At 39.5% G+C, this 19,515-nt stretch overlaps 1 protein-coding gene across 2 annotated transcripts in view; it reads right to left on the bottom strand.

The window, feature by feature from the left end:
• Positions 1 to 7,334, bottom strand: part of ATP2C1 (ATPase secretory pathway Ca2+ transporting 1) — a 62,503-nt gene extending 55,169 nt beyond the window's left edge. The window contains exon 1 of one of the 2 annotated variants that reach the window (XM_005480998.4): positions 6,895 to 7,334. In XM_005480998.4, coding sequence (XP_005481055.1) covers positions 6,895 to 7,002 — 108 coding nt within the window. In that variant the 5' untranslated portion in view covers positions 7,003 to 7,334. Of the gene's footprint in view, positions 1 to 5,485; positions 5,619 to 6,894 lie in introns of those variants that run through there. The other variant, XM_026799206.2, reaches the window with a different exon arrangement.
• Positions 7,335 to 19,515: the final 12,181 nt, after the last annotated feature.

The raw sequence follows: 19,515 nt of genomic DNA, 5'->3' as shown, positions 1-19,515 counted from the left end.
TGAGTGAAGAATTGTCAAAACTCAGAATGGTTTGGGTTGGAAGGGACCATAAACATCATCTGGTTCCAACCTCCCTACCGTGGTAGGGACATTTCACTAAGCCAGGTTGCTCAGAGCCACATCCAACCTGGCCCTGTTTGATTAATGCGATACCTGTGTCACAAAAAGTGCCTAAATTAAAAACAGTATTTCAGGAAATGTACTACAATCCTATTTAAAATGTCAGTGGTGTAAGATTTCTTCAGAAGATCATCTCAAACTTAGACTCCAAAAATAAATGAGCATGGACCATTTAGATTAATACTTTTACAACATATTAAAATAAGAATTTGAATAAACCATTAGGCAAGAGCTGCCACAGTCCATCAGCAGCTAGATAAGTTCTATGATTTCTGTTTGGAAAACAGCTCCTTCTTGCTTTTGTGAAAAAGGCAGAAGCTCAGTGCCTTGTGATGAGGATCCTTGCTTAGCCTAGTGGTTTCTTCAAGTGGTTTATATTGCTGCTTTCTTATGGCAACACCAAAACCTGCTGATCTTAAAATGTGTCTTTATAGGTAGACATAGCATATGCTTGAAAAAATGTCTGGTCATGTCTGACACAAAGCAGTGGAGACCCAGCCTATGATTGAAATATGAGACAGTGATTCAACAAAGATGTTTATCTGAAAAGGCTAAACATTCAAGCTTTGATGCCACTGATCATAATTCAAATTAAAAATCTGCTTTGAGTAAAAAAATGAAGAATCTATACATCCTTGGAAAATTTCATAGAGTCCTGACAGGGATTTCTATATGACTACAAGAGAAAGTCTAGCACAAAGCCAAATTGGACCAAATGGGGATTTGTTCTGATGCAGTCTCTCCAATATTGATTTAAGTGAGCTTAGGAGAGCCTAATGTGACAAAGAACACACCTAAGCTACCCATCTCTATCAGAAAATTCAGAGTTTTCCAAATGAATTTGTGAGCTGCAAGGAACTGTTAGTAATTGTTTTGACACAATGGATATAAGTATAAAATATTAAACAACATAATATCCATCAGCCCCAGAGAATCCAGTATTTTAGATTCTGGAGATACCACATCCCAGGGATACACAGCACTCAGAGCTTTTTATGCTTCAGAACACAAATAACAGAAATGAGAGAAAATGTTTCATTAGGAAAATTAGTCAAGCCTCTGTTTAACCACAAAAATCAGAGTGCCTTAGTCATTTAAAGCAAGCAGCATTTTTAAAGTGTCATCTTAAATTTAACATATACATTAGTTTTTACATACCAACAAGTAAAAATACCACTGTTGTAAACAAAATTAACTAGACATGATAGATCCATTACAATTAACTTTTCATTAATAGCTATACAGATTTCTTAGCTGTCCTAGTAGAGAAGTACTATGTCATTTGTAATACCCATGTATTTCATAGAGAACTTACACTGTGAACCTGAGGCCCCTGCACCAAATGTCTCTTTAGATAGAGAAATCTTTAGAAAAGCAAAACAAAGCCAGAGTGCCTCTCTCTTTTCTTCCTTTTTTTTTTTTTTTTTTTTTGTAAGCCAGCAGTAGCACTTGAACTATCAGAGCCATAATAAAAGCATTATCACTGTTACAACACCAGCAGCCACAGATGCCATCTCTGCTGAGAGAGACAGCTCTCCACACTAAGAGGCAGCATCACTTCCAGCTAGAGGTTAACCTGTGTGGAATCTGAGGTATTGTTCATCTCAGAGCAGAGACCAAGTGCCAGCTATTCCAGCAAAAGCTGCCAGATCTTTCACTGGATGAAGTCATGTCCTGTTCAGACCCTTTAGCTGCATCCTCAGTATCTCTTCTCCAGGCTAACTAACTAGATGTCTCAAGTCTTTCCCACTTGGAAGAGCTGATTCTTGCAAAAGTCTTAAATTGCAACATGAAATGTGTACTTTAAAATGCCTGTAGTCCTGTAATTTCAGGAATTGTGTGTCAAACATATGCCAGATTCAGTTAAACCAATGTTGCTTGGCATACAACAACTACCTTTACAGACAAAGTTGAACAGTGCCAATTTGACTCAACTAATGTAGATTTTAAAGCTGTAAGGAGTTATTTATTTTAGTCTGACTGCATATGTAACAGAGACCTTCCACCTGTAAACTGTGCACAAGGATTATAACTTCTATTTCATCTATATAGAGTCTTTTATAAGCATTTCTAACCACAATTTCAGAGTATGGGCCGACAACAGATAAATTATTCCAGATGTTAAATACAGATTGAAACTTTATATCCTATTTGCATGCAGCCTGTGATCTTTTTTCTCCTTGATTAAAGACCCATCCTTTGTGTCTTCCTCAAAGATCGTGTTAAATCCTCAGTTGCTTTGAGATAAGACTTTGACTTGAAGACCTTGAGTTGCCATTTTGGGGAAAAACTAAAGGCAAAATAACAATGCACTAAACAAGCAAGCATCTGATAAGCTCTGTTAGGAGAACATCCTCACGAGAGGATCTGTACGCCGCTCCTACTCAGACCTTAGAAGGACCTATAAATCCTGCCTATCACAGTTACAACAGAGATTTGAAGGAAAGGAAGCCTAATGCCACTCAGCACAGATGCTATTTTCTAATTCTATTCTCAATTCAGCCACTGCTTTTAAAATTAGTTTGATTGGAAAACTTGAGAAAGACAAATATGTTCCAATGGCAATAGCTCTCTCATGACTAGGGGAATGTCCCTCCTGGGCTCCAGCAGTCTGATGTCCTCTGGTTGACTGAATTATAAACTGCCTGAGCTGCAGCAATCAGCCACTACCAGAGACAGGAGTAAAGGATGTTCTCAGTTACCCTCTCCAGGATAGGCTTTGGGAATTATTCTTTTCAATATTTGAGAGGTGCAAACACCTGGTGGGAGCTTTTCCAGCACACAAAGTACTGCTGATTATTCTCCCCTGCGTGATCTCATTGATGTAATGCTGCTCTTAAAGGCACTTTAATAGGATGCCTCCCCTCTTACCAACCAGCCTCATTTTCATTAAGCGTGTGGGTGTTTCACCTCTTTGAGAGTCTCTATCCAGGAGTTCTGCAGTTACTGGGGGAAAGGGGCAGATATACAGTTCACTTGCTTCAGAAAAGAGGCTAACAAGGATTGTGCCAGAGCAGTTGTGTTAATTGTTAAAGAAACATACTCGCAATGCCAAGCACGATGTGCAAATCACTCTGTGCTGCCTCAGTTCTGAGCTCCCAAAGCTCATTTGGTAGGTTCCCAAAAGGACAAAGCCCCATCTGTTAATTCTCCTGTATAGAACCTCATTGATGGTATCACTCTTATGCATGAATTAATAGCTAGAGAAATTATTTTAGCATTCATCTTGTGGCTGGTGTGTGGCTGAGCAATAATTTTAAAGAAATATTGGCTGGAAAGGATGTAAGAAATGTCTATTTTCTGCTGGGATTCAGGAGGAAAGATGGTGGTTTCTCTGCATAAAATGTTGGTTCTTCCATTTCCTTTAGCATTGGTCACACACTCTTTGGAGACTGATTGTGAATGAAAAAAGCATCCTGTAGTTTCCATCAGGAAAAGATTTTATCTGAGTCCAGCTGGAATTTTCAACAGGAAGTCTATGTTTTATGGTCATGTTTTGGAAAGAGGTAACCTTGCAATACTCTTGAAAAGTAATTTCCTCAAATGTTAGTGAGATATACTCTAACTAGCAACAAAGGCAAAAGAAAATAATTTCTTCTTTCCAAATGAATTGAAAAATTTTTTCAAGGAAAGAAGATAATCCTGCCAGCATAAACACCATTAAATAAGCCACATACATGCCTTCTATTGTTTTTTATCTAAGCAGAGAGGCCACTTAAACATGTTGAAATAATAGGCTTTTATGTTTGACAGGAAAATAAGTGGCATGTTTCATTTCCTTACTCAGATTGAATTAATATTAAAAACCTCACACCTTCCAAGAACTTAATCATAATTATTTTAATGGAAAAATTCAATGTATAGAATTAGATAAGAATTGCTCTTAAAAAATACATATTCTCCTAAGAAAAAGCTGTAGAGGTCTAGATAAAAGCCTCATTTAACCAGAATTACCTCCTAAACTCAACTGTGCTGTTAAAATGTCACTTGCCCTCAAACTCTTACCATGCAGCCACAAAACACATTTGCATACCGTTTCTATAAGGCTTGTTAAAAAGATTTCAGATTTCTTTGCTTTAAAACATTCAAGTTTGAATTAAAAATAAGAGAAGAATCTCAAAGATCATAAATAATTCCATTATTGGATCATACTCATACTCCCTGAAGTCCATGCTCCTGGGCCTTGTGTGGTCAGTCAGGAATGATTCCAGAAGTTGATCCAAGAAAAGAAACATTTAATACACTGCCAGTTTTGAAATAGTCTTCTTAAACCATATTGAATGGTTTAATAATTGAAGCAAGCAAGTTTATCCTTCTTAGTATAAGTCTGGATGTTCTTATCTATAACACGTCCTTCTTATCTTCTGTTTATGTCTTGGACTTCATGAAAAGCCCTGGTAATTTCCAGAATCTATAGTTTCTGAACAATACACATTTATTTCCCAGCTTTAGTTTTTACTGAGATATTTGATGTCTAATGCTCTTACTGATGATCAGTTTCCAAGCAACTGGTAAACAGGATTTTTTAGTTGTCAGTTTCCAGAGGAAATTGCAACTCATTAAAGTGAGCATGCAAAGCTAACCTCAGATTGTAGCCATTACACTTATTTTAATGTTGTATTTCATTTAAAATGTTTGATCAGAGAACAGGTCTCCTAGGATGCATAGCTTTTCTGGAACACCACAGTGAACAGCAGTTCTTCAACAAGCCTCATTACATTCAGTGCACAATATCAAGCAATGTAAAGAGAATGAATAGTAGCACCACATTCAGTTCATTTTATATTGATAAAGCTTTTTGTCTCAGGACTAACATGCTAATAACCACATCAATGCTTGTTTTGATTAAATGGATTTCTTCCAGCAGTGGAAGCAGCAGTGACAGAAGTATATTGCACTAAGGATATTCACATCCTTATGCAGGCAGAATGATTAAATTTAACATCATGTTACAGGTAGTTCTGTAATTCAATCTCTAATTCTCTCATTCAATTCCACCAATGAATGTTTAAGTTACATCTGGCCTGTGCATCCTCTGAAGTTCAGCTGTCAGGATAAATCTTGAACAATTCAAAAGTTATTAGCCAACTAGCCCTGCATGCATCCTTTGCTTATGATTTTTGCCTCTGTGACTGGACAAGCACCACTGTGTGCATGAGACAAAATGTATCAGAACAGAACATGGCAATAGCAGAGTTAGAATGTGCTAAGCTCTCTGGAACCCAAATTTAATGCCCACTGAGATCAGAAAATGGTGAATAGTGAGAAAACAACAAAAACCCTCAAAGAAAAATGCATTTATCTACTGGTAACGATTTTTAAAAGACATTCAGTCAGTGTTAAGCAAACCATCCCAAGGACTTACCCTGCTAAATAAAAGACTGTGATCCTCAGAAATAAAGAGCTTATTTTCAACACCATGCAGGGCAGCTTCCAGAGCAAAACTGCACTCTGTGTTTGTAGAGTCAAAGCAGCAAGTGTTACTATGTGGTGAGTATCAGCCCTGCCAACATCTGACAAACCCAAGGAGAATGAACACGATGTTTCTTTAAGCATGTAGTGCTTGAGCTGTTAGCCATTGTAAAAACATTAGGAGCAAGAAAGAAAATAATGAACATTACTGTACCAAAACAGGAAAAGCAGATTTCCCTCCCACCCACCCCCTGCCAGTTACAGCCCTGGCACTTTTTATTTCCAAACTATATCATGGCAAAGGAATGTGTCTTTCTTTGCCTGATGACCTCTGATTTGGAGAAGTATGCTATTCAGCATAATTTAGCACACAGAGAACAAAGAAGTTTAACTGTTTCAAAGGAATGCAGAATTTCAGTTCTTGTTATAGCTCTTATTCTTCTGAATGGTCATCACACAGCTTAATATCCAGCACATATTGGATGAAAAGGAACAGTAACTCATCAGAGATGGCCTCATTCCAGACTCACCCCTTCTCCCCCCGCCCATGCAAAACAGCTTCCATTTCCTTGTGAAACAGAAGCAGCCTCAGATTACAATTCAGTTCTCTTAAGGATATTCATGTTGCATTTAAGTTAAGAAATCATGATCTACCAAAACATTTAAGAATTCAGGTTACAAGCCCTACTGCCAAGACTGCAACATTTTATTTAACACAGATTTACATGACAAAGGGCCAAAATACTGACCAATACCTACACCTGATTTTAGAAGAATGAAAATCTCTTAGAAAAGATAAAGCCTTTACAGAACAGAGAACAGCAGAGCGTAAAGCTTATGGCTTAGAAAAGAGTTAAAAGAGAGAAAGTCTGGTTTATTTTTTTATTTATTTTATATACCTATTTAGAAATTCATTTTGTCAAATATACCCCCCTTATCATAACAAGCTGATTCAATGATTCAAGGCTATGTTAAATATAAGGAAGTTTAACAATTTTTTTTACACAGCTAGTAGGGAGATGAGTGGTTCAAGATGAACTGGAATTACACTGAAAACAGCTCATGACAGCAGTGAAAGATGGGCTTCTGTGATCTTCAAGAGGCAGGTAATGACTACTTAAAGCTTCATGGTCTCAATGCTTTAAGTCTCCAGCAATTTACTCGGAATCAAAAATTATTTGTTCTCAGAGAAATTTTTTTCACATTCACAGTGCTCTCATAAAATCCTAAATAGAACCATTACTCGCAGATACTGACATTTAGAAAGCAGAGCAGCTAAACTTGTGATCCTCCCCTTTAAGATATGGCTAGATCACCCCCAGGGTTACAACTGAAGTAGTGCTTTTTTTAATTTGCTTTTACCTTTTCTTGAATCCTCTTGGCTTTCACTGTCGATATAAGTTTCCAAAATGCATGGATAGGAAGCTTTATGAAACAGGAGAAGACAGATTTATGCAGCAGATTATCCATAATTTAGGCAACTTCTCTTACTGCTTCCCTGTTTGTAGTTCTGAATGCATGTTTTCCTCCTCTTCCCAAAGACTCGTAGTCCTCGACTGTTGCACAATCCTTTTCTGCAGAGCAACTGGTGAAAATCAAAACATCTAATGCAGAGCCTCCAACAAATGACTAGTGTTAAAGTGCCACAAGGGCAGTGTGAGCTGCAAGAACTGAGGGGCAGTTCTACCAAATGCAAATCATTTCCCTGGCAGCCTGCTCAAATAGCTCTACTTCTGGTAAGAACATTCTGCTGCAAAATCATATAACAGTAACCAGCTCCTCATTTCTCCTAGTCCCCCTAATGCCTGATGCCTCTTAAAGCTTGTTCAGCTGCAGTAAAGAGGATAGAAAACTGCTGTTTCCAGCACATTCACCCCTCCTCCTCAAGCTGTATTTCACTGACTGCACTGTCTGGTTTCACTTTTGTTTCACACACAATCCTGTTATGTGGATTTCAGTCAGATTAATGCTTTCGTTCATTCCCCGCTTTCTAAACTGGAACTGCAAGGCACCAGTTACAGAGTATAACAGCACAAGCTCAAATAAAGCTTAGCTTGCAACCAGGGGCTTTGCCTTGAATCTTACCTGCAAACTCATTTCCTTTCAAGTCATCACATTTGTCTTTATGACCCCTTCTCTACTTTGCACTTTCGATCAGCAGACAAGTATTTGTCTGGCTTTTGTAGTGGATGGAAAAACAGCAAAGCACATTTCCATCAATTATCATCCTAAGTTCTTGAGTTTCAGAGTTTTGGAAGTTTGGGTGGATGTCTTCCTCCCTCTGTTGTTGCTGTTGACCTTTTATGCAGAGAAGTCACAGAGCTGGGTTCTTATTACAGTAAAGCAATTCAGTCCTCACTACAACTCCAAGTTTTTTAAGTCTTTCCTAAGGTATTTCTCTGTGCATAATAAATTATTTTAAGGTCAGTCCCTATCCAGGCCATTCTATGATTGTATTATTTACATCTTGGATAGTGCTACAGAATTTATCCTGAAGCTATTAAATACAGCTGCTAAAGACTGAGAATGTTATGTGCCTCCTGCACATCAACATTTGTGGGAGGCAAAAGAAATAATTTCTTTACCTTGTCAGCAGTTTGTGGAAAGTAATCCATATGGTAGGGAAATAATACTGCTTTGCAGGACTCTTCTTCCACTCCTCCTTTTCAGGTCTCACAGCTACAAAAAAGCTTTCAATGCATCCAGGAAAGAATCCAGGACAGATTTACATGTTTGTTTTCAGTGTTAACTCATCCCACACTACTTGCACATATCCCTCCCTTCAGGTTTGCTGCTTGACAGAGGCAAACATTCTGACATTTCATGCTTGGAAATGTGCCTTCAACAAATCCTTTTTGTGTTCCTAAATGACTGTTTGGCTGCTTATATTTCAGCCCATCTGTTTGGATGGCACCAAGCCTGCTTACAAGGTGATCTTCCTGTTTCACTTCCTATCCAGAAATGCCAGCCAATTTTAGGCTCTCAGCACAATACCTCTCCTGCCCTCACTTTGGTACAAAGCCCTGCTGAGTCAGAATCACTGTTCCTGTGCTTTTTAAAATTTGTTGGCACTTGTGTGATTCTGACCACCTGAGCAGCAGAGAAAGAAAACTGGAGTTGTCAGCACTGTAAATTGCCAAGTGCGCTCGCTCGTTACTGTGAAGCCAGGAGGATGTTACAAAGATCAGTGACACATCGTAGCATGGGAATTTTAATTGCTCTCCTAAGCCAGGATCCCCACAAACAGAAGGACAAGAATAGAAAAAGGAAAAACACAAGCCACAGGCATAAAATAGTCAAGCAGGGAAAAACACTGAGCTCCACTTTGCTGCAGTGATTCCTTTAAAATTACATATATTAGGACATATTTGTTTGGTATAACCTCAGACTTTTACCTAAAATCACAGTGTTATGTTTATGCCATTCCCTGCAAAATCAGACCAGGCTGAAGTTGCTTCTTTGCAAAGTTCTGAAGTGCATGACCAAGCTCTTTCAGAGGAACAGAGGACCATAGGCTTGTTTCAGATTGGCCTAAGAACAGTGTTTCAGCAGGCACCTGTACACTACCCCTTCTGTGCTCCATGTGGGTGCTTAGGGAGCACAAAGGGAGACATCTGCAATAATCCAGATGGATGGAGCCTCACAAGTGTGGACAACATCACCTGGTTGAGCCATACCTTGGCAAATATCAGAATTCTGCATTTCCTTGATTAGGACCTAAAGTCTTTATTGAAACAGAGAGAAAGGTTTCTTAACTAGGAAATATTTGCACTGTCAAGAGTAAGTCAGTGGGTACATATCACAAATGTTCTTCTGCCCTCCACCCTGTTTAAGAAAAGCAATAACAGGCCAAGAAAAGCAAAGACAGGTGTTCAACAAACAGTATCAGCTGTCAGAATGTTTTAGTTTAAGAGTTGTAGTGAAAAAGTCTCCTTTTTCTGGTGCAAAATAATGTGACAAAATTTTCAAACATGTTCTGACGCCTGAAAGAACAGTTTCTTGTTGTACCCTGTGTTTTTACCAAAGAAATGCCCTCACTTCTCATGCCATGATCTGTTTAAAAGAAAATGGTAGAAATTTAAACATTTTGACTCTGCCAAGGAATGCATTGAATTTATACTAAAATAATGATCTATTGTGTGCTCAGAAAACAGCAAACTGTTTCAAAACAACAGAGGCTAAACTTCTCAGCTCCAGCCTGGCAACTATCCAGCATCAACTAATCAACACTAACCTATTTGTTCAACTAATTCTTGTGGTATCAGTCAAGGTGAATTGAGCATCTCCCACACAGCACTTAGACAACCCCTGCCCTGTATTATAAGCTTCTCTAATGACAGTAATAAAATATATCACTAGCAGCCAAAATCCACAAACAGCATCCAGATCCCCTATAATAGTAGCAAATAATTCTCTTTTAACGGAGTGAAGAAAGCCTGCACCAAAACAGAAATATGCATGCATCTGAATAGGTATATGTGTATGATTATATAGATGTAGGTACTACTTATGTACACAATACTCCCACCCTGAAAACACATTTAGGAGCTGGTGAACAAACACAGACTTTGTCCTACTACTCAGTGCAAGCTGCTGGCAGCAGGACAGGCAGCAGCAGGTAATTCTTGCTCATTATGAGCTGTTTAATTGTCTTCTCTAACTATCTTGATATCTCATCCAGACATGTTTGCATTCTAAAGCCTTTCATTGCAAAGTTCCTCTATCCCCAGGAAACCTCTATCCCCAGAAAATTTAGGTGCTTGAAGCATATCCTGTATGTATAAAGGAAGTATTGCATTTTGGCTTTGTGTACTGTCAGAATAAGATTTTGCTTCTTCCTCCATATCCCCCCACCTCATTGCTTTGATAAGTAACAATAACTCTGGCAAAGTTTGTCCAACATTTTAGTCCAACATTTTCAGCTAATCTGATTTTCTGTATTTTTGAGCAGGATTTATTAGTTCAATTCTAGTAATTCTAGTTAAAACTTGATCCGGTTCCTTTTTTTTTTTAAATTTGGAATAATGCAAACTCTGATATGCATCACTAATTTATATTTTCTAGGATTTTAATGCTTCAGTTTTAGTTCCATGTCCAGTAACAGTCTCCCGAGTCCAAAAAAAGACATGATGATACTGGAGCATGTCCAGAAAAGAGCCATGAAGATAATTAGGGACTGGAATATCTATTATGGGAGGAGAAACAGAGAGCTGTGACTATTTAGTCTGGAGAAGGGCAGGCTCAGGGGGGATCTTCTTAATATAAATAAATACCTGAGAGGCTGAAATGAAGGAGGAGGAGCTTGACTTCTCAGCAGGGCCCTGTATAAGGACTGGAAGAAATGGGCAGAAACTGAAATGCAGTAAGTTCCATCTAAATATAATTATTTTTTTATTAAACCACTGTTACTGTGATGAAGCACTGAAACCTGATGCTAGAAAGGTTGTGGGAGTCTTCAACTTTTGACTAGTTCAAAGCCTTGCAATCAGTCCTGAGCAGTCTGCTCTTTCTGACTTTGAGCGTGGCATTGTACTACACCATCTCCAAGGAGTCCCTTCCAACCTCAGCTGTTCTGTGATTCTGTGCAATTATAAGCTATTACTATAAAAAAAAACCCTAAGGATATGCAAATGGCATCATTAATTCTGCATAAAAGTAAGTGCTTTTTAAAGAAAGAAGATACAGTTAAAGAAATATCACCAGTAAACTGATTCCCAAATATATAGATTCATTGCTGGTACAGTGCCAAAAAATATTTCCTTTCATTGCAAGAAAATTCAGCTGAGTTTCCAGAATGCTTCTCAAGCATAATACAGCACTCTTGTGTAGAGGCATTCACACAGACATCAAATAACTACATATACTACAAGTCTTTGGTTGCCAGCAGCTTACTTGAAACTGTTGGACCAGATAACTGGTCCATAATTCCTCCTAGATGCTGAAGTATTATCAAAATTTTTTCTACCTCTCCCAAGCATGCATGAAGCAGTTTGCTTCCCCCTTTTCTTCCTTATTTCCCAAGAATACAAAGTCATGAGAGGCAACTTGCTGCAATGGTACTTCTACTGTACCAGGGCCTCAATCTAGATGATGTCACTCTAAGAAAAGAGAGACCCCAGCTGTAAAACAAAGCTCAAAACCCAGCACCCAGTTCTCAAAACTTCTTTTCCTGGAAATGCTCTTCGTGTTCACCTGATTTACCCTGCCCAGTCAGAAGATAATGTCAAATATTCAGTTTTGCAGGAACAGGAAGGAAGAGGTTGATAAGATGATAGACAGAGGCTGAGACTTCTACACTTACGTCCTGCTGCATTTTCCCTGACCAAAGCAGTTTCCTCCCGTTGCATTGTGCCAAGTAAAGGAATGCATCAGAAGTCAATGGATCATAAGCAGGGTGTGTGAGCAGGTGTCACACGGCTGAGAGGTGGCTGTCAGTGGAACACACTGTGCTCACATACCTCTCAGAGGCCGTGTACACAGATCTATCAGCCCAGCACTGCGTTCAGAAACTTCATTCCTTTAATGGCCAACCTTGAGGTCACAATCAAAGAGTTAATTTCCCATGGATAACAGGCTGAAGTTTTATACCCATATTGCCACACTAGAAACACAGAATAGATATTCTTATAGCCACTGTCCTACAAATGACCTACCTTTTACTCTCTGCACAGCCAGGAAAGCTATTTGTCTTTTTAAAGCTCCATAGTATTAGGATTTGGGCCCCATTTGTTACCCACTCTCCTAGTTCTTCGCGTTAATGAGCTCTAATCAGCAGCCTTCCATTTTATTAAGTGTCACCCTCTAGTGCATTGTTTAAATTTATCTAAATTAAAATCACACCCTATTTAAAATTTGCTTCTTGCTCTAAAATCTCTTGATCAATCATTCTGTAGTTTCAGCCTAGCCTCTACAAATTTGATCAATGCGTGCTTCATTTTGTCTTCCAGATTGTTTAATAGAAACCTTAATTAGTGCTTTCATTAATTAATACCAGACCCGATACTGATTCAGAGATATCCCATTTGATAGCTCCCTCACCACTGGTGTTTCATTGTTAATTATCCTGACATTGTAGCCCTGGCAATTCTCTATTCACGTTACAGGTTTATGAAGTTGAGAAGGGCTTCTTCCTTCCAAATCCTTCCTGAAGGAGCTTCCCACACATAGCAACAAGAAGCCATGGTAGAGTTAGATAACAGAAATCCACTGTGTTTTCACTTGTCTATTAAACACATAATATACTGCAGCTTATTAACTTAGTCTGAACAAAAAAGTTCAACTAATTATTCACACATGCCTCAAAGGAGCATGAAAACCTCTTTTTCGCTGCACTGATGAACTGTGGGTTAGTTTTGGGTGCCTCACAGAGCTGTGGGGCTAGAAAGGCCTGGTGGAAGTTCACTGCTTGTGAACCTGGCAGCCAGCTGAGCTTTTTCTCACCTCTACCCTCTCACCCAAGCTTTAACTCATTACATCACCACAGTCTCATCTGTCTAGTCCAGTTAATTTTCCTACAGCATTGTTGGCATTGTATCCTCAAGTTCCTATTGCGTATCCTCAAGTTTGCCTTCAAACAAACACTTGAAAGCAGGTAGCAGCCCATCCAAAAACCCACTAAGCTCCTAGCAAGCAGAAAGTACCTGAAGGGTGGAAGAAGAGGGCCTTTACTCCTTAGTTTCCTTTTCTCACACAACTCTTCCACCTTCTAAGAGGACTCATCTGAACAGTTTCCATATCTTACTCAGAAGAGCCCTAAGCCAAAGCACTTCCCCTAGAGGTTTGCTTAAGGTGGAGAATACTTACAGCACAGTCCAGGTTCTAAACAAGAGCACTTATTTAAGGTATAATCAGAGACACACAAGATCAGATTACTGAGAAAACTCTCTCCTGTTCAACTACAAGCTCTACAGAAATTGCATCCTGGACACTAAGGACTAGATCTGCAAGTGTACTTAGGGTTACAAGACTTATATGTGCTAAGAGCCCCATAAGAGACTGTAGGAAAATGGGAAAGTCTTTCTCAAACTAAGCCTGATTCCAGCAATTCACCTTTAAACACCTAGCATTAGCTTTTCAAAATATTCCCCTCATCAGACTAGGGAAAGATAACATGGAAATTCAAATGCATTCTGCCAGATTTGGCATTCAACTTTTTCCTTGAAAGTATGGAGTCTCTTCACTCAAGTGAAAGTAGCCCCTTCTCGCAATTTAACTTTACTCCTCAAACTTCTTGCACAATTTCTTCTGCTGTATTTTCTTGTGACTTCATACCTATGCAAAACCTTTTCTCTTTTTGAATGTACCTACCATTCTCAAGATAATTCAACAATTGAGAAATAAAAATAACTGACCTTTTTTCCCCATCTTCTCATGGTCTGTAATTCTTTTCCAAGGCCCTTCCAAATGTTCCCCTAGGAACATTTCTCTTACAGAAATACTACATACCACAGAGGAGGAAAGGAAAGGGATTGCAATATCAGCTTTATAAGAGCTCACCTTAGGTTCCCTTCCTCTCACTTAAAACACCTAGCCTAGAATATGATTTAAGGAGATTACTGCTAGGTAATTCTATATTTTTTTTCCTCTTGTCTCTGTGAAGATCTCAAATTTGAGGCATGTGAGTTAAGCAAGCAAGGAGAGGAGATGATGTGAGTGCATGAAATGTGCCTTATCCTACAGTGGAGAATGTGAATCCTGCCACTGACAGGACGTAAAGGATCTAATTGAAAGCATATATGTCATTTGAAAGCTGGTGGAGAGTAAGGACCAATTGCTGAGGACCTGAAACTCCAGGTGCAATTAATAATTCAGCTTCTTAGCATCTACTGAAAAAAAACCCCATACCCTATTTTATAAAAGATTCCATTTTAAAATATCTGTCTCTAAGGGCAATTCATTTATCTATTGATCAGACTAAAAGAAGAATGTGTTGGAAACCTACATGCAGCTAAAAGGAAGAACCAGCATGATAGTTTAGAATAAAAGCTTGCCCAACAGGCTCTGAATTTCATTTTGTAAATTGGCAAACATCTGACTTGAAGAATGGTATTTGAAAGTAAAAAAGACATTCAGAAAATGGATTCTGAAAAATTATGTCTGGTTTAGACTTTATCTGTTTATATATCAAAGGACACTCTTCCTAGTAGCTACGTGTCAATCTCTTCTTTCTGCCTTGTACACACTCCAAAAATTATTTTAGGATTGAATTATCTGTCAGTTTTGGATAGCCTGGATCTCTAGTGCAGATGATATACAGTCATTTTAAAGACATCAAGAAGAAGCTATTGCTCCCATTATGCACAGATGATCAAAAAAGTGTGCCTAGAGAATAATAGAGGGCTGTATTATTTTCTGTTTTACAAATCAAGGACGTGTCTTGAGAGCACCCATAGCCAGATGTATCATCATCTCACAAAAACCAGCTGCAGGAATGGAAAGACATGAGACAGACAGTGATCATGAATAGTCCTACAAAAGCTTTTATACGAAGAAAGACTCAAAAGATGCAAACTGTTTAGAGCCGGAAGGAGACAGACACAGAGGGAAATGAAAGACTGTGGAAGAACTAGGTACAGCCCATCTGAAACACAGGAAGGAAGTCTGGTTTTTTTAATAGATTTTCTTTTGAATAAAATAGGAAGTGATTAAAATGTGGAATTCTTTTTCCTGCATGTCATCTCAGGGGTCAAATGTTACTCAGATTAAAAAGAAGATTGAACATGTAAGTATATAATGGGAGCATTCATTAGAAAGGGTGCAGACTGGGATATCAAACTGTATGCTTCAGGGCAAAGGTCCCTCTTCAACTCTAAGGAATTAGAAACCAGACTTTTATAAGCAGTTATTCTGGCAGGCAAGGAAAGAATTGTGAATTAATTTATAATGCCTTTGACCTAAAACACAAGGGGAAGATACAGATGCAAAAACAAATAGAAATAAAATTAATAAACAGACAAATGAATCAACATGTAGTTACTTAGAGAGAAAATCCCCAACTAACTCCTTAGAAAAATAAAAGGGATGAAACATCAGTGGATCAGCCTGAGAGAAATTCAAGGTTCTGAGGTTAGGCCCAATGAGGTGAAACTATGAAAAGACAGGAAAAGTGTTCCAAATGTTTGAGTAAAAAAGCATCACATTTATAGAGAGGGTGAAACAGAAATGTGACATACTGAAGAGATAAATAAATGGATTTTTTATTAAAACAAAAATCACAGAGTAGATGCAATACTAAATGTTTTAAAGTTTTGTTAATTTAAGTTGATGATTTACCAGGGAGGCAATTTGTTTAAATTATTTGCTATATGTATTTATCATCCTGAGCTTGAACATGGTTCAAGTGCAGCAGAGGCAGAAGCTAACATAGAAATGATCATTCCCCAACAGACTGAAACTTGTTGACAGGAAAGGATGATGAAACCTGAATTATGTGTTTTGTGCACAGAAATGATAATTTGTCAGGGCTGTTTGACACTGGCTTCCTCTGCCAATGAATTCTCAAGGAAGGAAGGCAGGAATAGAAAACCTGCAACCTATTTTCTGTCTCATGAGGCAAATTAGATTAACAGATCCCAGCTGCAGAGTTTGCTGTGTTATTAACTTCTCTCACTCTGAACACTGCCTATGTTGATACACAAACTGTTGGTAGCTGGAGTTATCTTCATTATCCTAGCTTATGACTACAAGTGAGCCATAAGCCATGTTTCAGCCCAGGCCATTTTATAATCTTTGTCTGTTTGAAGTCAAAAGGACCCCCTCACAAACTTCTAGAAACTCTAGGCAAAACTTGCCTGAGTCACCTTACAATTATTACTGAAATTTATTGAGCAGCCATGCCCATAAATACCCTTAACCTTTGTGTTTAGCATGGTAATCTTCAACCTTATAAATTCTTGTAAGAAAATCTCTGTAAAGATGTAATTAAATTATAAGATCATGGTGCTGCATGATCAAGCATATTACTGTCAGACATGTTACTTTTTCTCCCAGTGTGTGGGACCAAATGTACCAGATTCACTTGACAAAAGGCAAGCTGGAGGGTGTGCCTGTGCCCCACAGCTAAAGGTGCGTAAAAACCAGAGGGGAGCAAAACACCAACTTTTCATCACCTACAATGGATCACAGACTGGGTCAACAACTTGGTCATGGCAGCCCAGAGTGGGCTACTGGCGTGGCACAGCAAGGGAGGGAGTTCCTGGGTGAGAGGTGGGTAGCTGTGAGCCACTGGGGATGGCCCCACCAGCCAGTGCTCATCTCACTGCCCTCATGGAGGGAGCAGGGCAGGCTGGAAGGGGGCAAACCAGGCCCAGCAAGTCCATGGGTGATGGGGTAGGTCTGGGGTCAGGCTGGGAAGCCAATTCATGGGTCAGGGACAGCCCATCAGGAGGGTCCCCAGCCAAGCCTGGGCATGGCCATAATGCAGCTGCAATGCAGACTGGTTGGGACCCAAGGACCCAGAGCCTGAGCTTAAAACCAGATCCTGTGTGAGTGGCAGGTGAAGAAAGACCTCACTGAGTCCTACCTACCTTCTCCCTAAGACCAGCAGCTGTGTCACAGGGCACTAGCTGTGTCAAACCCCCAGGAGGGGCAGAGGGTGCCCTCAGGGCCCTCACAGGAGGTAGAGACTGTCCTCATCCATTTCTGCCAGACAGGAGTGCTGCTGTGTTACTGCTGTGTTCCTGTACCACAGGTCACGGTTCTGGGGGCACTCTTTGCAGGTCTCACCCTTTGCCAGAAGCAGTTCACAAGAGCAGCCGTACCCGCTCAGAGGATGTGTCCCCTGAGGGCTTCTTCCTGCAAGGGCTTTTAGCAGATGCACACACACTGCCTTGAGAGCAGAGCAGGCACACAGCATTGCTTCCCCCAGGTACCTTCATCAGCTTCCAGCAATCTCCAGGTCACAGAGTTCTAGCATCAGGAGGGGTGTCTTTAGATGTGGCAGCCCAGATTAATTTTTTGTGCATTAATTTCTCTAATTCCTCTAAGAGCCCATATAAACTGCCCACAGCATTCTATAGCAATGAGCTCCCCTTCTTATCATTCCTCTGGCTGTTGAATTCCTTTATGAATAACTCTAAAAAGCAGAAACTATAAATATGTGTAGCTAAATCACTGCTGAATTCTTACTGGTAACTGAGAACAGACCTTGATCTAGAAGCATCAATTGCTTTGAATGATTTGATACTACTGTGCTCATATGCAAATATAAAATTTTGGGCTTAGAGATATTAGGAAAGCTACTCTTGGAAAAAATGATATAGTGTGTTTCACTTACGTAAAATCTGGCAGCCAAAATGTTGAGCAGATTAAAAAAGGAAAGCAAGGGGTATGTTAGTAAAAAATTTATTGCATAGAGACACCTCCAGAGACTACAAGAGCAGAGCAATCACAGTGTCAGTGCCATTTATCACCAAAAGAGGACTCAGTGTTCCCACTGTAACCTTGTGTTTCTATGGAGAACGCCTTCTCTGGCTTTCTCTCCAATTTGATCAATACAATACACCAAATATGCTCAAATGCTGTTTCCAGACTCAGTCAAGGTTCCATGATAGAGCAACAGTACACAATTTGTCAGTCAGAAAAGAAAATTACCTTACAGTCACTGTATTTGGGATATTCAGTGCAGCATATAACTGGGAAATGCTCACTTACTCTATGGAGTATGGGAAATTTCAAAAATAACACTGCAGAGCTGGGACAGATCAAGACATCAGCAGAATGCTCTCATCCTCTGATGCTGTCAAAGACAGGGACTTTTCCCCACGTTTCTGCAATGGGAATGTGTAATGGCATGAGGATGCTCTGCTATTATGCCTTGGTTGCATTGTCTTTTGAAGTGCAGGAAACCCTGTAACACCAAGAAAAATATTCAGGGATCGAGCATGAGAGCTTGTTGGCAAAGTTAGCTGGGAGTAAATGCCACAAGGCCCAGCTTAAGGTGGCACATACTGTGTGTTCCCAGCCTACCCCGAGCTGTTCAGAGCACCTCCAGGCTGTTGCTGTTCCCCAACAGCAGCTTATCTTGTAAGAGATGATATCTGATGGAGATATCCAAGAGACCCCTATCTGATGCAGAAAGCTGATGCCAGGTGTTCTGCTGGCTTTAAAACACTGAAGAAAAATGAAGACTCCATTTTCCTCAAGATTCCACTTCAGGTGCTCTCTGTCAAGAGTCATCTTGAGGGCTTCCTGTACACAGAACATTGCTCTTGAGCCTTTGAGCTGCTATGGGTTCTGGGTGGGAAAATGAAGAGTTGCATTACATACTCTCAGGAGATCATTGCAAGACAGGGTTTCTAGCGGAGTTAGTGGAGTCACAACTGGAGCTAGCAGGGTCTCTTACCCCTCTCTTCCCCCATTTTTCTGTTTAAAACCCATCTTCAGCTCATTGGTCACTGAATTTGCCTATAGATGTTCACAGTGCATGTGTAAGACATTACTATTCTCCTTCCATTTGTTTTTTCCATGGCATTCCATGAAATACCATGATGCCATTACCCTGGGATTTACTACTGCTCTGTTTTGCTCCTCATATCTTGCTGCTCCAGAGCGTAGGAAGCTAACCTCCTGCTCTGTTGTCTCAATGCAATTTCCCTTATCACCTCCTGGGATATCTTCTTCGTAAGCCTTGGACTCTGCTTTAAATAACAATCTTCACACTGACTTTACAAAAAGCACACTGTACTCCCTGCTGTCAATGCAATGATAGATTCTGGAAATAAATGGATTATGACAAAAATCACAAAAAAAAATTATTAACAGTGCCAGAAAATAACATTTGTATAGACTGTCAATTAACCATCTGGGAAGCCTGCATATAGAAAACATCTGCATTTATTTCTACAGTATCAGTATTTCATTCAACAGTACTGGGTTATTTCATTCCCTTGATGAAATGAGTGCACAGAGTGCCTATTAATGGAAATAAAATAAATGTACTGAGTGAGATAGGAAAGATTGTGTGGATGGAAACAAGCACTTTTG

This window comes from Zonotrichia albicollis, chromosome 1 (assembly GCF_047830755.1).
Source record: "Zonotrichia albicollis isolate bZonAlb1 chromosome 1, bZonAlb1.hap1, whole genome shotgun sequence".
Lineage (NCBI taxonomy): Eukaryota > Metazoa > Chordata > Aves > Passeriformes > Passerellidae > Zonotrichia > Zonotrichia albicollis.
The sequence above is the reverse complement of the archived record's forward strand: the minus strand, read 5'-3'. Positions and strand labels throughout refer to the sequence as shown.